General features: G+C 52.1%; 3 protein-coding genes across 10 annotated transcripts in view; all 3 read left to right on the top strand.

The window, feature by feature from the left end:
• The window catches only part of SHC2 (SHC adaptor protein 2), a 75,400-nt gene that overhangs the window by 32,891 nt on the left and 14,700 nt on the right, over positions 1–27,809 (top strand). The window lies entirely within an intron of this gene.
• MIER2 (MIER family member 2) lies at positions 256–18,548 on the top strand. Of its 6 annotated transcripts, none has more exons than XM_054291088.1 (13): positions 256–293; positions 6,966–7,053; positions 8,427–8,575; positions 9,394–9,519; positions 10,138–10,261; positions 10,906–11,015; positions 11,616–11,685; positions 12,459–12,610; positions 13,474–13,555; positions 13,827–13,921; positions 14,707–14,834; positions 15,814–15,950; positions 16,539–18,548. In XM_054291088.1, the coding sequence occupies exons 1-13, from the start codon at positions 285–287 to the stop codon at positions 17,012–17,014; spliced, it is 1,746 nt and encodes a 581-aa protein (XP_054147063.1). In that variant the 5' UTR covers positions 256–284; the 3' UTR covers positions 17,015–18,548. The 6 variants fall into 6 exon arrangements, with proteins under 6 accessions (XP_054147063.1, XP_054147060.1, XP_054147064.1 ...); XM_054291085.1 differs by having other exon boundaries at positions 14,707–14,939; XM_054291089.1 differs by having other exon boundaries at positions 12,444–12,610; positions 14,707–14,810.
• Positions 21,524–26,436, top strand: PLPP2 (phospholipid phosphatase 2). 3 transcript variants are annotated; one of them, XM_054291096.1, is made up of 6 exons: positions 21,524–21,640; positions 23,340–23,491; positions 24,165–24,442; positions 25,237–25,294; positions 25,402–25,578; positions 26,206–26,436. In XM_054291096.1, exons 2-6 carry the CDS (start codon positions 23,456–23,458, stop codon positions 26,341–26,343), a joined length of 687 nt encoding a protein of 228 aa, XP_054147071.1. In that variant the 5' UTR covers positions 21,524–21,640; positions 23,340–23,455; the 3' UTR covers positions 26,344–26,436. The 3 variants fall into 3 exon arrangements, with proteins under 3 accessions (XP_054147071.1, XP_054147070.1, XP_054147072.1); XM_054291095.1 differs by having other exon boundaries at positions 21,524–21,644; XM_054291097.1 differs by lacking the exon at positions 21,524–21,640 and adding an exon at positions 21,998–22,077.

The raw sequence follows: 27,809 nt of genomic DNA, 5'->3' as shown, positions 1-27,809 counted from the left end.
ACACGGCCCGGCCGGTACTCAGGGAGCATTGCTGCGGGTATCGGCAGCGTGCAGCCTCCACTCCCTTCCCTCCGTGCTGCTCCGCAGGGACAGACAAGGAAAAACAAGGAGAGACAAAACCACAGTCCAACCAAACCAGCACCGAGCCCGGCCCGACGCGGACTGCGGGCCTCGAACCGGAGCCCCTCAGACCGCCCCTGCCCTGGCCCCGCCCCCGAGATCCCAGCCAATCAGCGGCCGCCGCCGCATCCGGGGCCCGCGCCCCCTGCCGCTCGCGCTCGGCCATGGCGGAGGTGAGCGCGGAGCCGCCGCCGGGGTCGCGCCGGGCCCGGGGCCGCTCCCGGCCGGGCGGGCGGGAACACCGGGAGCGCCGAGCCGCGCCCGCCCGGAGCCGCCGTCCTGCGGCAGCCAGCGCGGTGATGGGCCGGTGTGGGCTACCGGGGCGGGGGCCCTCGGGCCGGGGGGACGCCGAGGCCCTGGGCGGCAGCGGGCCGAGGGGCGGGGGCGGCGGGGCCGGGCACGGGAAGAGGCTCCTGGGCGGGAGCGGGCGGCGCCGGCGCGGGGACCCCGCGGCCTGAGGGCGGCGGAGAGCGGCGTGAGGGGCCGGGGGCTGCGGGAAAGGCCCCGGGGCAGAGCGGAGCGGGAGCACCGGGGCTGCGGCCCGGCAGGACCCGGTTTGGGGTGGCTGGAGCCGGGCTCGGGGGTGCGGAGCTGATGGAGGGGGCTCTGAGGTGAGAGGCGGCCTGAGCAGCGAGGTCGGGATGCTGGGAATGGCAGAGGGTGGAGAAGGTGCCGGGAAATGTTGGTTTGGGTGGCCGGGATGGTTCTCACCACCTTTGGGTGCCCGGGATGGTTCTCACCACCTTTGGGTGCCCAGGATGGGTCTCACCACCTTGCCCAGGGGCCAGAAGGCAAAGGGGACCAGGTGGGGACTCCCCACTGCCCTCTCCCATTGCCATGTTGTGTTTGCCTTGGTGTCTTGTGCTGAAATGTTTCTGCCATTGCTCTTTGAGCTGGTGATGCCCATCAAGCCTTGCCATGTCCCTCAAACATCCTTGACCTGTTGTGATGGTTGTTGTGACACATGCACGCTTCATTTCTGTGGCATGACCCTCGTGGTGGCCACAACGTGGAGCAAGACTTCCAAGGGGAAGACTTTGAGGTACTCTGTGACAACATCTTGTCCCAAGGCAGGGCTTTTCTTCCAGGATATTTCAGCATTCTGCAGGAGGGCTTCTCTTCCAGGATATTTCAGTGTTCTACATGAGGAAGGTCTGTTTGCCCACCCACCATGCTTTGGCCTTTGGTGGAGCACCAAGCTTGTTGCATCTGCTTGTGCCAAAGTGTTGTCTGGGCACGTTTTTGGGTCAGAGTGGTGCCTCAGCACCCTACAGAGCTCTACAGACATCCAGGAGCTGTCATTGTCTCTTGGGTGAGGTTTGGTACAGGTGTGGTGGGACGCTGATCTTCCTGAGCAGTGCACAAGGTGGGCTGTGTGTGGTGTCATCTGTTCATTCTTTGGTTTTTCAGAGACAGAACTTGAAGGACAAATCTGCTTCCATCCCTGGCTACATCTGGGGTTTGTAGAAAATGTCCCCATGTCCAAGGAGTGTGCACAAACAGGAAGGTTTCTCACTGAATCTGAAATATTCAGATTTAGACTGGCTCAAGAAACTATGTTAGTTATTGAAGGGTGGCACTGGAAGGGGGAATTTTGGTTTTTTCCTCACTTTTTTGCAAGAGTGGTTTCAGTCTCTGCACAGGTGTGGTGGGACCCTGATCTTCCTGAGCAGTGCACGAGGTGGGCTGTGTGTTGTGAACTGTTCATTCTTTGGTTTTTCAGAGACAGAACCTGCAGGACAAATCTATTTCCATCCCTGGCTACAGCTGGGGTTTGTGGAAAGTGGCCCCATGGCCAAGGAGTGTGCACAAGGCAGAGCAAGCAGGAATTTTCTCACTGAATCGGAAATATTCAGATTTAGACTGGCTCAGGAAGCTATGTTAGTTATTGAAGGGTGGCAATGGAAAGGGGAATTTTGGTTTTTCCTCACTTTTTTGCAAGAGTGATTTCAGTCTGGAAGTTTTCCTCAGGGTAGGCACAATTTGCCTCACCCTGGGAAAAAACTTTGTCAGGGCTGAAGCTCAGGCTCTGCCTCTGTGTGTCCTAAATGATGGCTGAGCTCCATTCCATGTGCTCAAAGCCTTGAGTCCACACTCAGGAGGGAGTGCAGGAGTCACCCAGAAATACAAACATGAGAGTGAGTAGTTACAACCTCAGTGTAACCTCTGAGAGGAAAGTTACACATACTCCTATGCCCGAGCAGCAGAAGCTGGCAGGAGGAAAGCAATGCTGGGGATGGGAAAGTGAAATTAAATTAATTTAATCTCCTTTTTTGCCCCCCAAGATTAAATGCCTCATGAGGATAGGAGCCAATTTCCAGGATTGTGCACTGGGAGAATAACTGGAGAATAACCCATGGAATCCCTCACCAGCAGAAAGAGCAGTGACACACAGAACAGAGCCAGAACTGTTCTCTGTGTTTCTGGTGAATGCCAGGCTCTTGCATTTCAAACCCAAACATCACACAGGAGGCAGAAGTGTTGGGCTGCACCTACCTCACCTTCAGCCCAAGAGTAACTCCACATCCCATGGCATTGCTAATCAGGGCAATCAAAATATTCTGTTATCAAATGCATTTTTAAGCCTTTCTCTTCTATTCCTTTGACTCTTGTTTCTTCTGGATTTGTGAGTAGTCTGAGGGATTGTTCTGTTCCATGTGTGTTCAGATTTGGGCATGGAATGGGTATTTGCTTTGTCTGATGTTTGATTTGAAGTGTCAGGCTGCACCCACCTCACCTTCAGCCCAAGAGTAACTCCACATCCCATGGCATTGGTGATCAGGGCAATCAGAAATATCAGCTGCATTTTTAAGCCAAGCCTGCCTTTCTCTTCTATTCCTTTGGTTCTTGTTTCTTCTGGATTTGTGAGTAAAATCTGAGGGATTTTTCTGTTCCATGTGTGTTCAGGTTTGGGCATGGAATGGGCAATCAGAATATTCTGTCATCGGTTGCATTTTTAAGCCAGGCCTTCCTTTCTCTTCTATTCCTTTGGCTCTTGTTTCTGTCATCTTTATGGATTTGTGAGTAATCTGAGGGATCGTTCTCTTCCACATGTGTTCAGATTTGGGCATGGAATGGGCCCTTTGCTTTGGCTGGATGTTTGATTTCAAGTGTCAGGCTGCACCTACCTCATCTTCAGCCCAAGTAACTCCACATCCCATGGCATTGCTAATCAGGGAAATCAGAAATATTCTGTCATCAGCTGCATTTTTAAGCCAAGCCTGCCTTTCTCTTCTATTCCTTTGGCTCTTGTTTCTGTCATCTTATGGATTTGTGAGTAATCTGAGGGATTGTTGTGTTCCATGTGTGTTCAAATTTAGGCATGGAATGGGCCATTTGTTTTGTCTGTCACTTGTTTCTTGTTCCCTCAGCCCCAGCAGAGCAGTGCTGGTTATTCCATGGTGATTCCATTGCTCTGCTGCTCTGTTACTGCTTTGGAGCATTAATTCTTGATTATTTATGGAATTGTCACACTGTTGTAGTGGCCAATCCTCCTCCTTTCAGCACCTGGTTATTAACAGGAGATCTCATTGTTCCTGAGGTATTTTTGAGACCTTTTCAACAGCTTCAATCTTTGTTTTCAGAATCTTTATTGACCCCAGGCAAGGAGGTGCCATTGATCCACAGATCATTGCCTGAACAAATCTGAGTTCTGCAGGTTCTCCAAGAGCTGGAGGGAGTCAGGGCACACCACACCCCTTCCAAGAAACTGTGTTTGTTTGCTTGGAAGGATTTATCCAAGAGGGTTTTGTGCTTGGTCACATTCCAGCAAAGCCCAACAAAGGCACATTGACACTTTCCTTACTTGCAGAGACATTTCCTGGTATGACCATCCTCAAAATGGAGCCTGTCCCCTTCTCCTTTCATCATCCCATAACTTCTCCCCTCTCTTTTTGTGGGCATGGTTGCAGGGCTCTGTCTGGGGGGATTAATTTGGGGGATGATGGACCGGAGGCATCTTCTTGGTTATTATGGAATTTCCAGTCTGTGTGTTGGTGTCTGAAGGAACTCACTCAGAACTCGCAGTCTGTGCTGGCTTTTTGTGGTGAATACTTTGCTTTGTTGTTAGAGGATAGATTTTAATGTGAAGTTTAATTTTAAATTGTGAGAGGCTCCTGTGGAAGGCTGTGAATGCCCTGGTTCCAGCTGAATAAGTGAGGAGTGGTGGTGCACAGCTGAGCTTGTTGATGGCGGAGTATCCCACAGAGATGTCACTGGGGACTGGGAGACTGACTCTGGGATTTTCTTCTGCACTCAGATGCTGTCAGTTCCCCCAAAGCTTTGCTTGTTTACCTGTTTGCTCCCTGCTAGGCTGAACTTGATGAGCAGCATTTCCAGGCACAGCAGATGTTCTGTCTGGGTTGTTTTCCTCAGCCCCTGCTGCTGCCTGAACTTGTGACCTGGCACCAAATGCCACCTGCAGGTGCCTGTTCTGGGGTTGTGCCTCTCCCACCTCACCTGTGCCACTCCTGGTCCTTCCAGACTCCTTCTCTGCTGTTTGTTTGCTCCTGGGTGCAGTGAAGCATCAGGGAGATGTGGCTGGCTGCTCTCTGAAGGGTCAATCCCTAAAAATGCTCTCAGACAGAGTGTGTGTCTTTAAAATGACAGCTGAGGGTCTAGATCCTTCATTTAAGTGAAGATGTAAACCACAAAGGTCTGAGATCTCAAACTGGTGTGGGGGTAAGAAGTGATCAGAGTATTTCTGGACCTTCCAGGCTCCTTCTCTGCTGTTTCTTTGCTCCTGGCTGCAGTGAAACATCAGGGAGAAATCAGGATGTTGTGGCTCCCTGAAGGATCAGTCCCTAAAAATGCTCAGACACAGTGTGTGTGTTTAAAATGACAGCTGAGGGTCTAGATCCTTCATTTAAGTGAAGATGTAAACCACAAAGGTCTGAGATCTCAAACTGGTGTGGGGATAAGAAGTGAGCAGAGTGCTCCTGGTCCTTCCAAGCTCCTTCTCTGCCTGCTCTTTGCTCCTGGGTGCTGTGAAGCATCAGGGAGAAGCCAGGGTGTTGTGCTGGCTGCTCTCTGAAGGATCAGTCCCTAAAAATGCTGTGCTCAGACAGCATTTGTGTTTAGAATAGCAGCTGAGGGTCCAGGTCCTTTATTTAAGTGAAGATATAAACCACAAAGGTCTGAGATCTCAAACTGGTGGGGGGATAAGAAGTGAGCAGAGTATTTCTGGTCCTTCCAGGCTCCTCTGCTTTCTCTTTGCTCCTGGGTGCAGTGAAGCATCAGGGAGATGTGGCTGGCTGCTCCCTGAAGGGTCAATCCCTAAAAATGCTGTCAGACACAATGTGTGTGTTTAAAATAACAGCTGAGGGTCTAGATCCTCCTTTTAAGTGAAGTTGTAAACTACAAAGGTCTGAGATCTCAAACTGGTGGGGGGATAAGAAGTGAACAGAGTATTCCTGATCCTTCCAGACTTCTCTGCCTGCTCTGCTGTCTCTTTGCTCCTGGCTGCAGCGAAACATCAGGGAGAAATCAGGATGTTGTGGCTCCCTGAAGGATCAGTCCCTAAAAATGCTCAGACACAGTGTGTGTGTTTAAAATGACAGCTGAGGGTCTAGATCCTTCATTTAAGTGAAGATGTAAACCACAAAGGTCTGAGATCTCAAACTGGTGTGGGGATAAGAAGTGAGCAGAGTGCTCCTGGTCCTTCCAAGCTCCTTCTCTGCCTGCTCTTTGCTCCTGGGTGCAGTGAAGCATCAGGGAGAAGCCAGGGTGTTGTGCTGGCTGCTCTCTGAAGGATCAGTCCCTAAAAATGCTGTGCTCAGACAGCATTTGTGTTTAGAATAGCAGCTGAGGGTCCAGGTCCTTTATTTAAGTGAAGATATAAACCACAAAGGTCTGAGATCTCAAACTGGTGGGGGGATAAGAAGTGAGCAGAGTATTTCTGGTCCTTCCAGGCTCCTCTGCTTTCTCTTTGCTCCTGGGTGCAGTGAAGCATCAGGGAGAAATCAGGATGTTGTGGCTCCCTGAAGGATCAGTCCCTAAATGCTGTGCTCAGACACAGTGTGTGTGTTTAAAATGACAGCTGAGGGTCTAGATCCTCCTTTTAAGTGAAGTTGTAAACTACAAAGGTCTGAGATCTCAAACTGGTGGGGGGATAAGAAGTGAACAGAGTATTCCTGATCCTTCCAGACTTCTCTGCCTGCTCTGCTGTCTCTTTGCTCCTGGCTGCAGCGAAACATCAGGGAGAAATCAGGATGTTGTGGCTCCCTGAAGGATCAGTCCCTAAAAATGCTCAGACACAGTGTGTGTGTTTAAAATGACAGCTGAGGGTCTAGATCCTTCATTTAAGTGAAGATGTAAACCACAAAGGTCTGAGATCTCAAACTGGTGTGGGGGTAAGAAGTGAGCAGAGTGCTCCTGGTCCTTCCAAGCTCCTTCTCTGCTGTTTCTTTGCTCCTGGGTGCAGTGAAGCATCAGGGAGAAGCCAGGGTGTTGTGGCTGGCTGCTCCCTGAAGGATCAATCCCTAAAAATGCTGTGCTCAGACACAATGTGTGTGTTCAGGATAACAGCTGAGAGTTTTATTTAAGATGTAAACCACAAAGGTCTGAGATCTCAAACTGGTGGGGGGATAAGTAGTGAGCAGAGTGCTGGAGGTAAAATAGATGGAATGGAAACACATGGATTGAGAGAAGGTGGAGAGAGGAGGCCACAAAAAACTGTTCAGTGCCTGCTGAGCTCTTTTGAACAGCAGTTTCTAACACTGCCCTCTGGGGCTTTGGGTGACTTTTGTTTTAGACTTAAATTGAACTTGCTGGTGGGGTGAAGTGGGTGGAAAGGTGGTGTGTTTTAAGGAGAGCTGTCTCAACCATGTTTTTCTCTTTTCCTGAAGGCCTCTGTTGGCCGGCAGAGCCCCAGGGTGGTTCCATACCCAGCCCGTGGTCTATGTCCTGGAGAGCCCTCCCTTCAGAGCGCTGCAGGTACCTCCAGCCCCTCCTCCCTCTGCCTCCTGCTCTGCTTTCCAGAGGAAACAAAGTTTCTGTGATAATTTCCCTTCTCCTTGCAACATCTCCCCAGCCTGTTGGTTGATTCCCATGCTGTTTGACAGAGGAGGAAAGTGTTAAAGATGCCAAAGATCCTACAGGTGTCCATTTGGCCATTCTTCTTCTTGAGTAAGGGGTGATTACCCTTTTCACCTCCCCATTTTTTCCTCCCTTTTATTGATGTATCCCAAGACCCCTTCCCAGATTTCACAGGATTTATCCTCATTGCAAGCATGGCAGGTAAAGCCCTGGCCAAGGTGCAATGGCACTGGCAGCAATCCCAGAAAAGCATCTCATGGGGCTGCAAGGAGGGAGAAGGGAGAGAGGGAAATCCATAAAAGTGGGAGATAAAAAGGAATATTTGGCCATTCTTAAGTAAGGGGAGATTACCTTGAGTAAGGGGTGATTACCCTTTTCCGCCCATTTTTCCTCCCTTTTATTGATGTATCCCAAGACCCCTTCCCAGATTTCACAGGATTTATCCTCAAGTGTGGTCATGGCAGGTATGGCAGAAAGCATCTCATGGGGCTGCAAGGAGGGAGAAGGGAGAGAGGGAAATCCATGAAAGTAGGAGATAGAAAGGAATATTTGGCCATTCTTGAGTAAGGAGTGATGCCAAAGCACCTACAGGTGTCCATTTGGCCACTCTTCTTCTTAACTAAGGGGAGATTACTTTGAGAAAGGGATGATTACCTTTTCCCCCCATTTTTCCTCCCTTTTATTGATGTATCCCAAGACCCCTTCCCAGATTTCACAGGATTTATCCTCAAGTGTGGTCATGGCAGGTAAGGCCCTGACCAAGGTGCAATGGCACTGGCAGCAATCCCAGAAAAGCATCTCATGGTGCTGTGGGGAGAGAGAAAGGAGAAAGGGAAATCCATGAAAGTAGGAGATAAAAAGGAAAATTTGGCCATTCTTGAGTAAGAAATGATGCCAAAGCTCCTACAAGTCTCCATTTGGCCATTCTTAAGTAAGGGGTGATTACTTTGAGTAAGGGGTGATTACCCTAAAAATGCCCCCAGGTGAAGGAAAGGCTGCAGTGTGTGCACACATATTGTGAGAATCCAGTGAGGACTGACACACAAATACTCAGAAAAGCTTCAAATTCAGCTTCCAGTCAGCTGTGGGACTCAAATGTGCACAGAACCTTTGTGCTGATGAAGTGAGTGCTGCCAGTTGTGATCTCTGTTCTGCCTAATCTCTTCCTCTGCCTTATCATGCCTGCACACACACAAGAAGGGATCATCCCTGGCTTTGTTGTTGCATCTCAAGATGTGTTCCAAGTGTCCAACTCCTTCTGATCCCTGCAGTTGTGTCAATGGGCTCAGCTGATCATCGACTGAACCTGGCAGAGATCCTTTCCCAGAACTATGGTGTGAGGGAAGAAAGGGAGGAAGATGATGCTCAGGAGAAGCAGAAATCTTTAGAAGAGCTGGAGAAGAGTTTCAGTGCCTCTCAGGTAAAGGCAGCAGGGGAGGGGAAGGGAAATTACCTGGAGGATTTGGTTGTTTGCTGTGTGAAGCTGGGGGTGGTCCCAGGGAGACCTGAGTGGAACACAAACTGTTCTTGATGACAGGGAGTGTCTCTTCAGGCCAGGTACAGGGATTTGCTGCTCCCCTTCCTCTGCTTGAATACACTTGTGCTGTCTGGCACTTGTTTGAAATCTAGAATAAAAGATAAAGATATTTTAAAAATGCTTTGGGGTGAAATGGGACGGTGTTCACAGGGGTCTTATGTTGAAGGAAGAGATGAGGCTCTGACTCCGGGTTTCAGAAGGCTTGATTTATTATTTTATGATATGTATTACATTAAAACTGTACTAAAAGAATAGAAGAAAAGATTTTCATCAGAAGGCTGGCTAAACTAAGAATAGAAGGGAATGATAACAAAGGTTTGTGGCTTGGACAGAGAGTCTGAACCAGCTGACTGTGAATGGGCATTAATTACAAACAACCACATGAGGCCAATTACAGACCCACCTGTTGCATTCCACAGCAGCAGATAATCATTGTTTACATTTTGTTCCTGAGGCTTCTCAGCTTCTCAGGAGGAAAAAATCCTAAGGAAAGGATTTTTCATAAAAAGATGTCTGCGACAGTGAAAGTTCCTGGCTTTTCCATGCCTTTGAGAGGCACAGGTTACACTGGGTCCCAGCAGTGCCACCTGAAGCTGCTCAGAGCCCCCAGAGGAGCTGAGCTGCCCTGTCTGTGTCCCAGCTGCTGTGCTGCTCTTGTGGTTGTTCTCTTCCTGATGCAGCTTTGTCCTCCTCTTGCTCAGAGCAGTGAAATGCCATTTGAGGAGCTGCTTGCACTGTATGGCTATGAGGCATCAGATCCCATCTCGGAGCAGGACAGTGAGAGCAATGACATCACTCCCAACCTCCCTGACATGACTCTGGATAAGGTGAGAGCAGCTCTCTGCCTGGTGCCTGCACATGGGGTTAAGATTCCTCCCATTTCAGAGGGGTTTGAAGGGGCCTGCCGTGTTCTGGGGAGCACCAGGTGCAGAAACAGGAGTGTGAAGTGTTTAGAGAAGAAGGGACAAAGGATATCTGTTACAAAATGTAGAAACTCTGTATGGAGCATTGGTTACAAGTATTTGTACATTGATGGGGGTGTGTCAAGAGCCAGGGAAAATTTGTATCTTCCCCTTGTTCTAGCTGGAGTCTGTAGAAAGTGGGGTTTTTTGGAGAGGGTTGGGGTTTTTTTTTCTTTCTTCCTCCTTCAGGATTTTTGAGTTGTTTGCTGTGAGTGCAGCTCTACAGAAGGGGATGCTTGCTCATACTGTCTGCCTTCCTGGAAGCCACTGATGACACTTGTTAAAGTGCTTCTAGGGAAAATAATCTGGGTGTGGTGGGAGTGTGAGAGAGAATCTGTCTTTGGACAAGCTGTGGGAGGGTGAAGAGCTCTGTGGATGTGACCAATGCTGGCCAAAAAATGCTTTTACTCTAGTCCTCACTCCCTCTCTTATATTTTTTTTTTAATTTAAAAATATTTTTCACTTTCTTGTTGTTGTTAAAAGGAACAAATAGCGAAGGATTTGCTTTCAGGGGAAGAAGAGGAGGAGACACAATCCTCAGCTGACGATCTGACTCCATCCGTCACGTCCCACGATGCTTCGGACTTATTCCCAAACCAGCCTGGCTGTATGTGTCACTAGTTCCTAAGTAGCTGCTGTTCACTTTTACATATGATGTGCAGGGGAGGGTGAGAATGCTCCTCTTAATTTTGTCAGTCTCCTGACATCAGATTTTCCACTTTTCCTCCTAGGGACTGTCTGCATGGCAGAGGCGTTACCGGGCTTTGGGTAGGACAGGACAGAGCGTTGATGAGCAGTGGGATGAGGGGAGAATTTGCTCAGAATACCCAGAGAGAGAGAGTGGGAATTGTTTTGCTGCCTGCTGTAATTGCAGTCTGAAAGATCAGTACCTCATCTGACACCTCTACAAGTGAATAAATTCAGTAGTAGTAATGGAGTGATGTGTTGTGGCAGTCCCTAAATGTTGGAATATGTGGGAAGCCAAAGCACGTGGCAGGGGCTCTGCATGAAGTGATGTTATTTCTTCTGCTGTCTTGCAATAATGAGGAGTCTGAGCTTCCCCAAGTTGGCCATCCATGTGGCAAGTGTCCAAATTCTTTTACTTAAAGTGAGAAAATTAAAATACAGGTAAGTTGTCATGGTAGACCATGCTGAAAGGGACTTTAGGACAGAAAATTAAGGGAAGGAGAGGGAATGTAAAGGAATAGAATAAAAAAATCCTAACTACAGATCTTTTCCTTTCCCACAAAGCAAACAACTTCCTTGCTGATGAAGACAAAGAGCCATGTTCATCACCATGTGCTTCCTCCATGGCTGAGGACTCAGAGGTGGATTCCATCCCATCCAATGAGTGTAAGAAGGTAAATGACCTGAGTGCATTGGGAAGGGGGACTCCTGAATTGGAAAAATGCATGACACGAAAGCACTGTGTTATTTCCCCAATTGCCTTGCATTTTGTGGGGGGCAGTAGCAGATGTGGGTGACAAGAGGGGTTTTTAATACAATCTTGAAATTATCTTCTGATAAGGGAAGTCTGTTGTGCCTTGGTAAATTAAATCTGCAGCCCTATAAAGGTGAAATACTGTGCAGTATTCCCAGCAGGATTTACTGAGGGGGAACCACCTTTCTAAAGAGAGGAGCAGGTTTCCAAATTCATCCTGGCTGTGAAGGTTGCAGGAGAACCTCTGCATTGCTTTATTTCCACCCTTAGCTGCTTGCCATAGATCCTTTCCATTAAAACTATGTAAATGCTGAAGGTCCCCACAGTATCATCTGCTTGGTAATAAATCTTCTTAGTTACCCTATAAAATAGTCAGGGTTCACCAGAAACAACAGTGACAGAGGGGGCTATCAGTAAATAAATCAGCCTTGTGGTCGTGTAGCCCCTAAATCATGAAGTACAGCTTTGTGTGGAGCATTTCCCATTTCAATTTTCTCACCTCTCTGTTGTGGGATTTCAGGAGATCATGGTTGGACCTCAGTACCAGGCCACTGTTCCCATCCTCCGTTTGAACAGGCACAGGCAGAAAGGTAAGGCAGCCTCTCCTTTGTGCCTGGCTTGGGGTAGGGCTGCTGGCAGGGGGTTCTGATGGGCTCTGGATCTCCAGTCCTTGCTCTGGATCTCCAGGCTGGGCAGCTTTCAGTGCTCACATTGAGATTTACTGGCTGAAACAAGCCTGATCTAATAAGGATGGGAGCAGAGGGACAGAATTGGTGAACCTCACTGAGATCTGGGTTGGTGTGACAGGTTTGCAGGAGGGGATCTCAGCTGTTGCCAAAGAGAAGGAACACCCATCTGGGGATGCTCTGATTTATTCTGACATCTTCCTTAAGTAGTGAGCACCTCCAGTGATGATCTGTGTCTGATTTTGGGATGTCTGCAGAGTCGACAGAGGTGCCTTGATTTGCAGATTGTGTCCAATAATGAGTGCAGTATGAGTGCCAGCTTGTTGAGTTTCTGGACAAGAAAGCTAAAACAGTTTTTATTTGCCAGGACTAATTAATCAAAACAGCAATCTTTGAGAATATGATAACAAAAACTTTTGTCAGCCAACCTTTCTGAAACAATGGAAGCAGGCTGAGCCTGTGCCAAAGGCTCTAAAAGAGATATAAAGAGCTTATCTGCCTCCAAAATCAGGAGGGAACAGGTAGTGCCTTGAGAGATGTTTGTCATCTCTGGTGCCAAATTGGAGCAAAGATTTCCTCCCTCCTCTGTTTTCCCCATGCATGCCCGTGCAGACCACTTCTCAAAAAGCAGCAGAATTCTCTGTTTGATTATCTTATTTCAGTGCTTTTTCTGTTAGCCTATGAGAATGAAGATCAGCTGCTTTGGGACCCAAACATCCTCCCTGAGAGGGAGGTGGAAGAGTTCCTGTACCGAGCTGTGAAGCGCCAGTGGGACGAGCTGGCTGGCAGCAGCCTGCCTGAGGGAGAGGTGGTCAAAGACAACGAGCAGGTGAGCCCAGGGCTTCCTGCAGCCCACACAGACCCAGCAGGTGCTGGCCCAACAGTGCCACATTCCCTACAGAGGGCAGAATGAGGGCAAACTCCAGTGATCTGGTGGATAAGTGAAATATGGGTCTCCTTGAGCCAGATCTCATAACCTTTTTGAGATTTATTTCACACCCAAGATAGCTCAGCTACTTTAGAAAGCATAAAATCAGCAGGATGGCTTCAGTGGTAGTGTTGGAAGCAAAAAGGCTTTAATAAAAGGCAAATTAACAGAACTCTTTACAGAGAAAAACCAAGCCAGGACAAGACATTCCTGCTCCTGGTAAAACTCCTCACAAAAGCCATTAGTTTCTTTGTTCTCTTCTTTTTCTAGTTAGGTGGGACGTTTTGGCTTCTGTCCAGTTGAAGTGAAGTCCCCCAAGTCCTATAAGATGTCTTTCCACCTAATTGAGGAGAGAAACTTCTGAGCTTATTTCCTTTTTAAGAGGACAAAGGATAGTTTTGTCACTCCATCAACAAGGGGCACATTCCTGTAAGGGTGTGTGCCCAGCTGTGCTCTGGGGAGATTGGTTACCCTCCCATTGGGAAGACTGGGACAAAGTCAGCAGATCAACCATTTCAGAGCAGCTGTGTTTGCTTCAAGGTAGCCAGGTTAGATTCTGGTGGGATTGCATCTCTTGAGTGCCCAGATTTGTTACCCAATGCCTTAAAAAGTGGGGTAATCTCTGCTGATGGTCAAGGTGGGGTTAGCAGCAAGGTGGCTCCTGGGAAATGGAAATTTTACAAGACAAATGTGAGTCATGAGCGGGCTGGTTTGTGGTGTGGTGCTCAGGTAGGTGCTGGGAGTGATTTCCTTCTGTTCCCTAGGCTTTGTATGAGCTGGTGAAATGCAACTTCAATGCAGAAGAGGCACTGAGGAGGTTACGGTTCAACGTGAAGGTTATCAGAGGTGAGGACCCCCCTTTTTTGGCTTCATTATGGCACCTAAAACACGTTCTAGATTCTGCACATCTCCCCCAACTCTTTGTTTCCATCTCCCCCAAGTCTTCCTTCCTTTCCATCTCCCCCAAGTCTTCCTTCCTTTCCATCTCCCCCAACTCTTCCTTTCTTTCCATCTCCCCCAACTCTTCCTTTCTTTCCATCTCCCCCAACTCTTCCTTTCTTTCCATCTCCCCCAACTCTTTCTTTCCATCTCCCCCAATTCTTCTTTTCTGTTACAGATGAGCTTTGTGCCTGGAGCGAGGAAGAATGTAGAAATTTTGAGCATGGCTTTAGGGTCCATGGGAAAAACTTTCACCTTATCCAAGCCAACAAGGTAAGGCTGCTCCCCCCAGGTGAGGAGCAGGGGAAGGAGGAAGGTGCTTGGGCACCACAGGTGTGTTTTGGGCCTGGGCTGACACAGGGAGTTCAGGATGGCCGAGTTCCAATCCCAGGCTTTGTGTTGACTCATGCCAGCAGGTGATGGGCTGTTCACTGCCCTGCTCTGCCTTATTTTCCAGGTGGGAGAAGTCACAAACACCACTGACCTGCATGAGTGATGTCAGTTAATTACTGATTAGCCCTTTCTGGAGTCTCAAAAGTTCTTTCCAAACTCTCAGCCCTTGCAGTACTTCTGTGAATGAGTGAGTTGAGCATGTGGATGTTTCGTAAAGTCCCCTGGGGTCCTCTAGAATGGCAGATGCTGTTGTAGGGAGAGCTGGGCCCCGGGACATGCTGCTGTGCTGGGAGTTGGCAGAACCAGAGAGTCCAGTTCTACCACTGGTTAATTGTAGGCATGTTGACGCTGGCCAGTGCCAATGGATGCAGGTTTGCTCTCTCTGCTAAGTGTGCTGCTGCTGGAAGCACAGGAAAGTCCTGCACGAGTGTGTGTGGCCCACAGGGGTCTGTGCCAGCAGCTGTGTGCTGTGGGGAGTTCCTTTCTCTTGGCCACCTCGGAAACCTCAGTACGTGCTTCTGTTCTGCAGCCATGTGTCCATAGCAATGTAAATCACTGTAATGCACTTCTAACTTTCCGTGCTGGTTAAATGGGAATTTAGCTCCTTGCTCCAGGAGATGCAAGGGATGAGGGTGAGCTGTCCTGACTGGGGTGTTTCTCCTCAGGTCCGCACGCGGTCGGTGGGCGAGTGCGTGGAGTATTATTACATGTGGAAAAAATCAGAACGTTATGACTACTTCACTCAGCAGACTCGTCTAGGAAGGAAGAAGTACGTCCTCCACCCTGGAGCCACGTGCGTGGAATATTCTCACACTAAAATTAGTAATGTTAACCTCCCCGTGAAGATTCCTGCTGCAAAGCACCTCCGCTTAACAGACTGCGCTTTCTTCTCCAGAAGGTTTCTGGGGTGGGAGGATGGAGGGATGCACGGGGTGTTCTCAGAGCACAAACACTCACTTGGTGTGGGGAGGGAAGATAAAAGAGCTCTGGACTTTCTCATCCTTTTCTGTGTGTCAAAAGTAGTTTTGTTCCAAGCACATCCACAAAAGGCTGGGGACAGGGATTCAGAGCTGACTTTGGTGAAAGAACTCTGCTTGATGAGGTTTTGGGAAGGGAGCTTTTTAAATTCAAAAATGCATTTATTTCTGGTGGTTTGGAACCTGAATTAATTTCCCTTTGAGGCAAATTCTTCCCTTTGAAATGTATGCTAATTACAGAAAGTACTTTTCAAAATACACCTTTTCAAAAAGGTTGAAACGGAAATCTCTTAATAGGTCAAAATGAAATATTGAAGCTGAATCAATTAAAAATATCAGATGAAGGCTTAGAATTTTTTTTTTAATTCTGATTCAACACAGGGAAATACCTGAAATCTTAAATCTTTCCAGGGTGGGAAAATATATTTCTCATCACTTGCTCTTTGCTGGCACGCTGAGGACCCACCGCAGTCATTGCATGAAACTGGGTGTTCCCACCCAAACTGGGTGTTTGTTCATGGATTTATTTCCCTTTGGAACAGGCTGAAGCTCACAGAACTGGGGGCAGAGCTCTTTAGGAAGCTGGAGAGTTCATTTTGGTTTATCATGGGCTGGTCTTGGCCACGCTGTTACCTGAGATCACCTCCTCAGGGCTCTGAGAGCAGGGAGGGATGGACATTCATTCCAGTGATGTCTCCACAATCCTGCTTTATTTGTCGATGGCTTTTAATCCCACTCACCCTTTCTCCTGCCTGCTCAGCACCTGGTGGCAAGGCTCTCTCTGTTTCCCCACAGGGATTTCACTGACAATGACCTGGATGGGGTTGAAGTGGAAAACACAAATCGTTCTCGGAGCTCCCCACCAATTCCCTCTGCAGCTGGCTGCCTGGATGCTCACTTTGGGCAGGATCAGATGGCAATTGAGAGCACAGGTAATTCCTTTCTGTCTCTCTGCCATGGGGTTTTGTTGTCAGCAGGAGTCTTGTTTGTCTCTGCATTGACCAGGGATGACTGTAAAACAGTTGCGGGCTTGGAGAGGTGGCCTAGATCATTCCCAAAACAAAAGGATCACCTGAATGAGCTGCTTGCAAAGCTCTGACACAAGCAGCTCCTCCAGAAGCTGGGTTAAGGCCCCAGAAGTGAGGTGCAAGCTGCTTTCACACAGAGCTGGCTGTGAGAAGATCTCCAGGGAGCCCCACATGGGTTCATTCCCTCACTGTCCTCCTGCAGATGAAAGCTTTGTGTGGGCAGCTCCCAGGGGTGGTTGGCACGAGGGGATGGGATTTAGGGTTTGGCTTATCTTGCAGTGTGTCTGTGAGGTTTCCTTTAATTTCCATAGAAACACTGATGGCCTCCCATCTGCTGTGGGCATCTTGCCTTCCCTCGGTGGGGGCTGGTGGGGGAATCTTGGTTGCTGTAACAAAGAAACACTTGTGCCACCTAACAAATACCATCTTGGGCATTGTGGACTCACTTTGAATTTGAGTTTCTTGTTCTTCTCTCTGTCCCCACCTGAGCAGAGCCCCTGAGCGTGGAGAGCACAGCCTGCAGCCTGGGCAGCATCAGTGAGTCAGGGCAGGGCTATGAATGCAGCACCCCCTCGGAGACAAACTGCTCCTTTGACCCCTCAGAGGAGACACCCTCAGGGGCTGTCCCTGTGCCCTGCCCACGTCACTCTGTCACCCCCTCCGAGCCCGAGCTCTTCGCTTTGCCACCTGCGGCACCAGGACTGGCAGAGAAGCAGGAAACGTTGCAGAACTCTGGTGAGACAATAACCATGGACTTCACTCTCCCTGCAGACATTAATGAGGGGTTGCCTTTAATTGCTGGAGCTGTGGATTTGGACAGAGACCCCGAGGCAGTGGTGGCCCCTGCTCAAGTGTCCTTATCGGTCACAGATTTCGGTCTCATCGGCATCGGAGATGTAAATACTTTCCTGACTGCTCACCAGGCTTGCCCAGCACCTGTGGCTCACTCAGAGCCTCTGTCACAGTGAAAGTCTCCAGTCACAAATTTGTCACAGACCCAGCAAGGACTTTGACCTGACTGAGTGAAATTCTGGAACTTCCACTGTCCTGTAGGGACAGTTTGGAGCTGTCGGTCGGAATCCGTCTTTCCATCCTCCTCGATCCAAGGCTACAGTGAAACCAAACACCTTTCTGCTCCAGTGTATCCTGACGCAGTTGTGCAAAGTGGTGGCTGGCTTTCCTGAGTGGGGAGGTCCCTCACCCCCCTCCTGTGCTGGCCATGTGTCACCCTGGGTGATGCCAGTCTGCTCAGACAGTCCCTGCCTCGGGATGGGGACGTGTCCCTTGGCCCCAGAGGGACAGTCTGAGGTGCTTTGAGAAGAGAGATGTGTCACCATCATGGTGAGGGTGCAGGCTGGGGGTCTGAGAGCCTGGGAGGGCTGCAGGGCAGTTTCCTGCAGAGATGGGCACGGTGATGCCAAGGGAGGCTGATCCTTCCTCCATGGGCAGCGTGCTGCAGAAGGAGCCACTCACCCTGTCCTCCTCCCAGCAGCCATGGACAGGACAGACACACAGCTGCTGATGGATGGAAACACTGCTGTGAGCAGTGAGTGTGGGGGTCATGCTGCTGACAAGTGCTTTGGATATGCTGGAGGGGGGAAAATAATCTAGGACATCTCCTATCACCTGTGCACAGCCCCTGGGACCACAGCAGGCTCAGGGAAGGGGTGGCCTGGCTGGCAGTGTCACCTTGAGTCCTGCCTGGGACACTATCCCAGGCTTTAGAGAGAGGAATGGGACAAGCTGGGCTTTAAGGACCATGACAGCAGCTGGGCTCTCATGCCAGGAGCTTTGGCAGCAGCCACATGTTCTGACTCTCCACCAAATGCAGGTGGGACATGGCCTGGCCCAGCCCTTGGGCAGAAATGTCAGGTTTTGGAAAGGGGATGCTGTGTGTGCAGCAGCATCGTGTGCACTCAAGTCCTTCTCACCTCCCTGTGCAGTGCTGGGCCAGGGAGAATTTCTGTGGGGAGGAACAGGAGGTTGTGGACTCAGAGTGATGCTGGCCAAGAGCTGCTGCTGCTGCTGGCAGGGGGTGACCTGATCTTGTCTGGGCTGATCAGCCAGAGGGTAGAATGCAGGTGAAAACATCTGTAACTTCCCAGTTTGTTCCAGCAGTTAGTCAGCAGAGGGATGAGGTTTGCTCAGCTCCCAGGGTGTCTGGGATGTGGGTGCCAGCACAGTCCCACAGCATCCCTGTGCCACAAAACAGGCTGTGCTGAGAGGAAAGTGTGTATTCTCTGCCATGGAAGGTGCCAGGTGCTGTGCAGAGCCCCAGGAGCCTGTCCTTGGCTGTGCTGGAGTCCAAAGCTGCTTCAGTTCCCAGGTGTGTTGCAGGGGTGGGGTTGGCCGTGGCTCAGTTGTTCCCATTCCCCTTTTCCCATGCAGGGAATTCTCTGCACTCACCTGCTGGATGAAGCTCTCACAAGAGCTGTGTTTCCTCCAGGTGTGCTCTGCAGCTGGGAAGGGGCTTGGGTTGAGTGTTTTGGTGGATTTGGGGCTGTGATTGTGCACTTGGCTCTGCTGCAGTGCATTTGGGAGGTACCTAAACCCAGGAGGCTGCATCCTCCTTTACCTGACTCTGGGAAGTTGTGCCCAGCCCTGCAGCAGGAGCAGGGAGACAGCATCAATGGGATGTCAGGATTGGAGCTTGTCTCACCTCCTAAGGCCCAGATGTGGTTTGTGTGCTTTGGCAGGGGTTTTCTTTGGTGCCCAGCTCTGTGCTGAGCCCCAGGCATGGCATGGCTTTGGCAGCCAGTGGTGCTGAGCAGGGGCCTCTCCCTCTCCTCTGCTGGGAACAGAGAGCAAACACGAGTGCCTGCTCCACAGGAACTGCCCAGGCTGTGATTCCCCTTCCCTGGGGGTGACAGGAGGCTCCTTGGCTGGAGGGAGAAGAGGAGGCAGGGTGAGAGCTCAGGCAGCCCTCCCAGGGAGGGCCAGGCCTTGGCATCTCCTCCACAGGCTGAGAACATTCTTACTTTTCCGGAAACCATTTTTTCTTTTGGTTTATTTCAAGCCCTAGTGAAAGGAGAGGGGAGCTGGCTGAGGCAGAAATCTCTCGATGTCCTTCAGTGTTGTTTACAGATTTGCATGGGGTCTTTCAACATGGGTGCAGCGCTTTTTCCACGTAACTTTGAGGGAGAGGGGTGAGAAAGGCTGGGACAGGGAGGGGGTTTGGTTCTGGTTGGTTTGTTTTTTTTTTTTTTTGGGTTGGGGTTTTCTTTTCTCCTTCTTACAAAGCACATTCACTTTGAGCCGCTCCCAATGCTGGACTCTTTTCTCCCTTGCCCCCCAGCCCTACACTGTGAAGTGACACTGCCTTGAAGACCCCTCGCCGTTATTTATTTAATTAAAAGCCTAATTTGAAAGTGAGCCAGAAGTCTGTCTTCTTTTTAGAGGCCAAGATGCAACAGTCCAGTGTATAATGATGGCAAAACAAGAATAGATGTCCCTGCCTCTGCTGTCTGATCCTCTCCTGCCCTCCACAAGTGCTCTCCTCCAGGCAGGACAGGATTCCCTGTGCCAGGGATGCCATCCCAGCCTGGGAGGAGGCCCAAAGTTTTCCCTCCCTGTGCTGGAGCTGGAGGGAGCTGTTTGTTCCTCTCACAGGTCCCCCAAATGCCGGTGGCAGGTCTGGGGTGTTGAAATGCAGGGGTGCCTCCAAACTTCAACCAGAACAAGCTCCTGGAGGCAAGTGGAGTGTTCCTGCTGCAACTGCGTTGTGTTTTCCCACCACAGTCCCTCTGTTCCATCACAGACTCCTTAAATTCTCTTCTCTTGCTTGTGCCTGTCCTGAGGGCTCCAGCTCTGCCCAGGTACGAGGTGGGTACGAGATGGGCACAGCCCAGGGCAGGAGGGACAGGAGCGGGCTCCTCCCTTCTTTAAGGCCCCAATGAGCAGCGGGAACCGCGGGTTGGAGTTTGGCTGGGACCGCGGTCCCTCCGTGGCATCCTTCGGCCCCGAACGCTGGTTCCAGCCCTGTGTGACCCGAGGCGGTGAGAGCAGCAGGACCGGATCTCCGGGGCTCTAAAGACCACCGGGACAGGGTCCTGGCCGGATTCCGCAGTTCCCCAGGGCCCGGGCTGGATTCCGCAGCTCCGGGGCCCGGTTCGGGCTGGATTCTGCCGCCCCCCAGGCTCCGGGGCTGGGTTAGGCCTGGATTCCGAAGCCCTCCGGTATCCGAGGCAGGCTCCGGGCTGAATTCCGCATTTCTCCGGGATCCGGGGCAGATCCGGGCCGGTTCCGCCGCCCCCGGGCCCGGCTGCAGCGGCGGGACTCGGACAGCAGAGGGCGACACCGCGCCACGCCCGGGCCCGCCCGCGCCCCCCGGGACCCGCCCGGAGCCACCGGAGCCGCCCCGGCCCCGCGACACCCCCGGGACCGGCCCGGTCCCGCTCCGCTGTCACATCTGTGTCCCCACGGTGGCCCGGCCCGGAGCGTTTAATCTTCACATCCTCGACACGGCCTGGGCACCCCCCCAGCTCTCCTTCCTCGGGGCTCTCAGTTGTTTGCTCGGGGTCTGCAGCGTGTGTGGGGCAAATCCTGCCCCAGCAGTGTGCCAGCAACCCCGCGGCACCGAGGGAAGCTGCACCGGGGCACATGAGGGCAGGGGAAAGCTGTGACAGAGCCGCTCCGTGGTTCTGTTCCCTCTCCTGGAACTCGAGAGTATTCCCAGCTCTCTCGGCTTCCCACAAACAGCCTTGACATTCCGCGCAGGCCGCTCAGCCGCGCTTCAATCACCCGCATTATCAGCCATGGGTGGTTTCTGTGTTATTTGTTTCCTTCCCGACATCCGGCCTGGAGCAAACAGCCGGGATGCGGCAGTCCCTGCTCCCAGCGGGGAATTGCTGCGCTCCAGCCCTTGCTCCTGTCCCCGTTCTGGGTTTCAGCATGTCCCCAAACACAACGGGAAGCACCGGGAGCCCCCAGGACGTCGGAAACTCAGGAAATACAGCTCAATATCTCAGCGGCTAAATCAGCTCACTCTGTGTGCTCACCCCGGTGCGTGCTGCATCCACAGGCTCCTGGACATCCCTGCTTCCCCTCAGGAACCCATCTCGCCACCGAACCAAGCCGCTTTGTCCAAGATTGTCCCATCTGTACAGACCCCCGCCAGCGCACCCAGCGCATTTCAGGGGCAGAATTTTCCTTTTTGCCCCTTTTTTGTCTCCTCGGGACATAGCCCCGAGGCGGATGGGACTCGGGCAGATCCCGAAGCGGCCTCGCTCGCTTTCTTCTCCCCTTTCCCCTCGGTAGGGAGCCGGGCCAGGCGGGGTGGGCACCGGGGGGCTCCGGAGGGCCGAACAGCGGAACGGGAACGGAGGAACCGGCGGGGAGCGAGCGGGGTTTGGCTCCAGAGGGGTCCCTGCCCCACCGAGCCCCACACCTGCCCCGGGCCCGCCGCTGCCGCCCCGCCCCGGCCCTGGGCGGGGGCACCGGGCCCCGCCCCGCCCCGCCCCGCCCGGACTTTACCTCCCGGCCGGGCCCGCGCCGTTCCGGGCCATGTGAGGCGCGGGGCCGGGCCGCGGGGCCGCAGCGGCTGCGGGATGGAGCGCAGGAAGGTCTTCGTGGCGCTCGACGTGCTGTGCCTGGCGGTCGGTGAGGGCTCCGTGCCGGTGCTCTGCCCGCCGCGGGCGGCTCCGGAGCGGCTCCGGTGGGGCTGGGCTGGGGCCAGGTCCGCCGGGGGTACCGGGGCTCCGCGATGCCGCCGCGCTCTGCCCGGGGTCCGCCACCTGCCCGGCGGTATCCGGTGCTCCGGGCCTCCACCGGGACCCACCGGCGGTGCTGGCGCCTCCCGCCCTACCCCAACCGGGACCTTCCCGGTTCTCGGGGCTGTTCCCTTTTCCGGGAACGGTCCCAAAGGAGGGTGGGAGCCCGGTCTGTCGCTGTCCGGGACGATCCCTCGGCTCGGGCGGCACCGGGACGGCTCCGCCGCCGCCCTGGCCGCCTGCCCGCCGCCGAGCGCGGCGCTCCGCGGGGCCGGTGGGTGCGGAGCGCCCCTTTAGGACCCCCTCTGCTCCTTCCAGTGCCGGTAAATGTTTCTAAAAGTGCCGTGCAAGGAAGTAACGAATTAAGACGGACTAAAAATAAAGGCCCGGCTCGGGATCGCGGCTGGAGCTTCCCCGGCTGCGGGGCGGCGGCACAGGCCGGGTCCCGGTTTCCCCTCCCGTGGGCCGGCCGGTGCTTTATATTTTTAGGGGAGCTTTTTTTGGAGGATGAAATTATCCGGGAGGAAAATTGGTGTCTAATTTGAGCTGAAAATGGACGTCTGAGGTGTGCGGGGAGGGAGGAGGGACTGGGGCCGGTTCCGTGCTCCCGGCGGGGGTGGCGGGGCAGCCCCCGGTGCTTCATCCCCCGCGGTCCCTCCCGTTCGCTCGGTGGGAGCGGGGACGGGCGGGGACAAAGGTGCGGGCTCCCGGGAGACGGAGGAACAAGGGGAGGCGGAAACCACCGGGAAAGGCGGAACTGGGAGAGGAGCCCGGCCTAAGGTGGCCTCCGGGGAGGGGGGGGGGGCGCTTCCCTGGGGAGCGTCCTGCGCTCGTCCTTGGCTGTCCCTGAGCAGGGATGGGGCAGGGGCTGGCGCGCCTGATATGCCACACAGAGACCCCGAAACCCCTCTGGATCTCGGGGATTGTTCCATCCTGGGTGAGCTCACAGGAGATAGTTCTGTCCTGGCTGGGGCTCCAGCGTGCTGGGTGGAAAATCCTCCTTGTCCAGGCTGACCCAGCCAGCGCAGCCTCTCTGCAGAGCCCGCAGGAGTTGGGGGAGAGGAGAGGCTGACAGGAGGATGAGGGGAGCAAGCAGAGTGCAGTGGAGTCCTGTTGTGCCTGGACTGGGTCATGTTCAGCATCCCCCAGTGCTGCCTCTCCTGGAGCTGCTGTGGGACCATCTGGGGGCCCTTCCCTGCCATAAAACACGTTTACAAGACGCCTGCGCTCGTTAATTTTATCAGCTCTGTCTCCCCAGGCTGGGCAGTGTGAGGAGAGGGCACAGGCTCCGTTCTTGCCCCTGCTGTGCCTGGGGAGGAGCGGGGCAGCTCTGGGGGCTCCGTGGGTGCCCGTTTGTGGCTGTCCCCTGTGGTATCTGGGTGCTGCAGGCATCTGGGAGCTCTGATAGGGCCCTATCGCTCTCGGGGCAGCGCGCTGGTGGGTTCAGGTCCTGCTGCCCTGGGTACAGGTGGCTCAGCACTTCATCTTTGGGGGGATCCCTCCCTGGCATCGAGGAGCAGAGACTTAGGGGTGAGCAATGCGTGCTGGCTGCTGTCCCCAGCCCTCACCTCTGTGTGCCTTGCAGCGTCTCTGCCCTTCATCATCCTCACTCTGGTGAACTCCCCCTACAAGCGAGGCTTCTACTGCAACGATGACTCCATCCGCTACCCCTACAAGGCCGACACCATCACCCACGGCCTCATGGCCGGGGTCACCATCAGCTGCACTGTCATCATTGTAAGGAGCTGCCACCCCTTCCCTCCAGGACAGGGTCAGGTTGTATCTGGGGGCTCAGCAGAGCCTCCTCCAGAGCTCTGGATGGGCAGCAACACCCTCAGCTGAGCCCTGCTCTGGTTTGGAGTGGGAAGAGCCACATCCCATGGGATGGAGAGAGGGTCTGTGGGCTCCTGTGCACATGGATGCCAGGGTGGATGCTCTGCCACAGAGCCAGAGCATCCTGCACCCCTGGGAGCTGCTCATTGTGGCCGTGTTCACAGGGGTCTTAGGATGAGGGAAGAGATGAGGATCTGACTTTATGTTTTAGAAGGTTTGATTTAGTATTTTATGGTATATATTACATTAAAACTATACTAAAAGAATAGAAGAAAGGATTTCATCAGAAGGCTGGCTAAGAATAGAAAAAGAAAGAAGAATCATAACAAAGGCTTGTGGCTCAGACTCTGTCTGAGCCAGCTGACTCTGATTGGCCATTAATTAGAAACATCCAACATGGGCTAATCAAAGATCCACCTGTTGCATTCCACAGCAGCAGATAGTCATTGTTTACATTTTGTTCTTGAGGCTTCTCAGCTTCTCAGGAGGAAAAAATCCCAAGGAAAGGATTTTTCATAAAGATGTCTGTGACAGCTCGCAGCCCCCAGCCCTCACCTCTCCCCACTGCTCTCTGCAGATCTCATCAGGGGAGGCATACCTGGTCTACACCGAGCGTCTCTACTCCAAATCAGAGTACAACAATTACCTGGCTGCCCTCTACAAGGTGGTTGGCACCTTTCTCTTCGGGGGAGCCATCAGCCAGTCCCTGACTGACCTGGCCAAGTACATGATCGGCCGTCTGAGGCCAAACTTCCTGGCTGTGTGCAACCCTGACTGGTCCAAGGTGAACTGCTCCATCTATGTGCAGCTGGAGAACGTGTGCCAGGGGGAGAGCAGGAATGTCACCGAGTCCAGGTGAGCCAGGGTGACACAGGATGGGTCTCTTCCACCTGCACTGGCAGCCCCAGATGGGAATTGAGACTCTCCTGGTGCAGGGCAGAGCTTGTGGAGTGGGCAGGGGTCTTGTGGGGACCAGCTGGGGGCTCGCTTGTGGTGCTGTTCACAGGATGAGGGGAGAGATGAAAATGTTGAGTCCGTGTTTCATAAGGCTTGATTTTTATTTAATTTATTTGATTTTGATTTTTATTTATTTTATTATATATATTATATTAAAACTCTACTATATTATATATATAATTTAATATATACATATTATATATACATATATGTATATATTATATATATAATTTAATATATACATATTATATATACATATATGTATATATTATATATATAATATATATATGTATATATTATATATACATCTATAATAATATATACTATATATAATATAATATATAGTGTATAATATACGCTATGTTATATTGAAACTGTACTAAAAGGATAGAAGAAAGGATTTCATCAGAAGGCTAGCTAAGAATAGAATAGGAAAGAATGATAACAAAGACTTGTGACTGATTGAGGCAGTCTGGACAGCTGGGTTGTGATTGGCCATTAATTAGAAACAACCACATGAGACCAATCACAGATTTACCTGTTGCATTCTACAACAGCAGATAATCAATGTTTACATTTTGTTGCTGAGGCCTCTCAGCTTCTCAGGAGAAATAATCCTAAAGAAAGGATTTTTCAGCAGATATCATGGCTACACTCACTCATGGCCTCACCCTTCCCTTTTTGCCCCACAGATTGTCCTTCTACTCGGGACACTCCTCCTTTGGGATGTACTGCATGATGTTCCTGGCGGTGAGTGCTGTGCCATGGAGCCCCCGCATCTCCCACACCCCAAACCCCCCATCCCTGGGTGGCTGCTGACCCTGCCCTGGGTGAATCCTCCCTTCTCTGCCCCCCAGCTGTACGTGCAGGCCCGCCTGGTGGGGAAATGGGCCCGGCTGCTTCGTCCCACCATCCAGTTCCTCCTCATCGCCTTCGCCATCTACGTGGGCTACACGCGGGTGTCCGACTACAAGCACCACTGGAGCGACGTGCTGGTGGGGCTGCTGCAGGGGGCTCTCATTGCCGTCCTCATTGTGAGTGTCCCTCTGCAGCCTCCTGTCCCTCCTGCCTCTGGGAGCCCCTCAGGAACCCCAGCACACAGCAGGGGACACTCTCTGTGCCCTGAGGGTAGCCAGGCTGGTCACCTTTGCAGCAAAAGAGACACCAGGAGAGGACAAAAGGGCTGACTCTTAGCAGGGGTTAATCCAAATTGGGAGCTCCCACACCTCAGGGGGCTCCTGCTGAGCCTCCAGAGAGGTGCCAAGGTTGCATTTTAAAAGGAGATGGGAACATAAAGCAGATAACATTTACTGACCAATAAGAAAAATTAAGGTATGGATACTGGGAAATAGACATTTAGGTCAGTGTATGGGGTAACACTTGGGGGGCTGACCCCTGGCCTCTGAGTAATCATTTGATGTCCTGGAGGAAAGCTCTAGATGGAGGGGATGGGATGCTGAGTCAGGGAGAGAGCCAGGGTGGGATTTGGGGGTGATCTCAGCAAAGGGAAGGGATCACACTGGTAGAGGGAGGGGGTACATTTGGGAAAAATATGGGGATACAAAACCAAAACTATTACAAAGTATAAAAACACACTACAACGAGCTCATAAGCTCCTGCCTGGCCTGACCAAATGTCCCCAAACCATTTTTTTTTTCCAGGTTCACTACGTCTCTGACTTCTTCAAGCAGCGTCTGCCCCGGCAGTGCGAGGAGAAGGACCCGGAGCGCAAACCCAGCCTGCCCCTAACCCTGACTGACCCTGACCACAATCACTACAGCTACAGGGGAGCCCCGTGAGCCAGCCCTGCCCTTTGCCGTGCTCCTGGCTCTGGGCACAGCTGGCTCTGGGCACAGCTGGCTCTGGGCACAGCTGGCTCTGCCTTCACCATTGGCTCCGGTGCCTCTGGCTGGCACTGACACTGACACTGCACGGGTGGGACAGCCCTGCCTGCTCCCACGTGCCCATGGTGCTGCCAGCACCCTGCCCGTGGGGAGGGGATGTCCTCCCCCTCTGTGCACCTGAGTCACACCCCAAGGCTGCTGTCCCAGCCCTCTGTGAGGAGGGAGGGAGGGGAGGGTGGCACATGGGGGTGGATTTTGGATTTATTGGGCTGGCAGAGCGCAGGAGCAAACTCCTGGGGTGGGAAGGCTGAGCCTGCCTGGGCCCGGTGTGCGTTGTCCCTGTCAAATGATCCAGCCATACACAAGTACAAATCCTCACAGGCACAGAGGAAGCAGGAGGGCTAGCTGTAGTGTTTTGGAAAGGATTAAAGCAATCCAGAGCTCTTCTCTGCTCCATTGATTGCCTTTAAGAGCAGCCCTGCCCGCCAGCAGCTGCTGAGAGCAGAGGGTGCCTGGGCAGGCCCTTCCCTGGCTGTGCCCAATTCTGCAGTGCTGGGAGCCAGAGCTGTTTGCCCCCTGCCTGCTTCACGCCTGGCTTGGGCAAGGAGCTGCTGCTCCAGCCTTTGTCCCTCCTGCAGCTTCTGCTGATGCTTTAGGGTGTGTGGCGGGGCTAGGGGAGACATTTTCTGTGGTAAAGGAAAATAAAAATGGGGATGTGGAGCTGTCCAAATGTCCTGGGAAAGCGGGGGCAATGGGTACAGAGCAGTCCCATCACTGACACGTGGCTGCCTCCAGCACTGCAGTGCTGTGGGTCTCTTTTTAAAGTACATGCATTTTCATTATGATGTTGTTTTTAAATTAGATCATCCTTAAAGAATGTCTGTGTCAGGCCTGTTCTCTTTTTTTTCATGGATGCTCCCGGGCCTTGGAGTGGATGGGTTTAAGTGTTTGGCGTTTTTATTTCCTAGAGAAAGGTGTCTGAAGCCCCTCAGCTGTAGGTGGGTGTGATGGTGTTCACAGGGGTTCTTGGATGAGGGAAGGGATGAGGATGCGAACCCATGTTTAAGAAGGCTTGATTTATTATTTTATGAAATATATTACATTAAAACTATACTAAAAGAATAGAAGAAAAGGTTTCATCAGAAGGCTGGCTAAGAATAAAATAGCAAAGAATGATAACAAAGGCTTGTGAATTGGACAGAGAGTCCAAGCCAGCTGACTGTGATTGGCCATTAATTAGAAACAACCACATGAGACCAATCACAGATGCACCTGCTGCATTCCACAGCAGCAGATAACCATTGTTTACATTTTGTTCCTGAGGCCTCCCAGCTTCTCAGGAGGAAAAACCTTAGGAAAAGGATTTTTCATAAAAGATGTCTGTGACAGGAGGGAGCTCCTAGGGCTGCTAAGCCACTCTC

The sequence above is a fragment of the Melozone crissalis genome, unplaced genomic scaffold (assembly GCF_028551555.1).
Source record: "Melozone crissalis strain CALT ecotype California unplaced genomic scaffold, PUWL_Pcris_2 ptg000088l_1, whole genome shotgun sequence".
NCBI classification, from domain to species: domain Eukaryota; kingdom Metazoa; phylum Chordata; class Aves; order Passeriformes; family Passerellidae; genus Melozone; species Melozone crissalis.
The sequence above is the reverse complement of the archived record's forward strand: the minus strand, read 5'-3'. Positions and strand labels throughout refer to the sequence as shown.

What these genes read in the sequence shown, in the direction of transcription:
- MIER2 (XM_054291084.1), top strand. An exon ending in CATCCAATGAGTGTAAGAAG is followed by an intron (nt 11,016 to 11,615) that starts GTAAATGACCTG and finishes GTGGGATTTCAG; the next exon opens with GAGATCATGGTTGGACCTCA. An exon ending in TGCGCTTTCTTCTCCAGAAG is followed by an intron (nt 14,940 to 15,813) that starts GTTTCTGGGGTG and finishes GTTTCCCCACAG; the next exon opens with GGATTTCACTGACAATGACC.
- PLPP2 (XM_054291095.1), top strand. Translation starts at nt 21,593, where the DNA reads ATGGAGCGCAGGAAGGTCTTCGTGGCGCTCGACGTGCTGTGCCTGGCG. An exon ending in TCAGCTGCACTGTCATCATT is followed by an intron (nt 23,492 to 24,164) that starts GTAAGGAGCTGC and finishes TGCTCTCTGCAG; the next exon opens with ATCTCATCAGGGGAGGCATA. An exon ending in AGGAATGTCACCGAGTCCAG is followed by an intron (nt 24,443 to 25,236) that starts GTGAGCCAGGGT and finishes TTTGCCCCACAG; the next exon opens with ATTGTCCTTCTACTCGGGAC.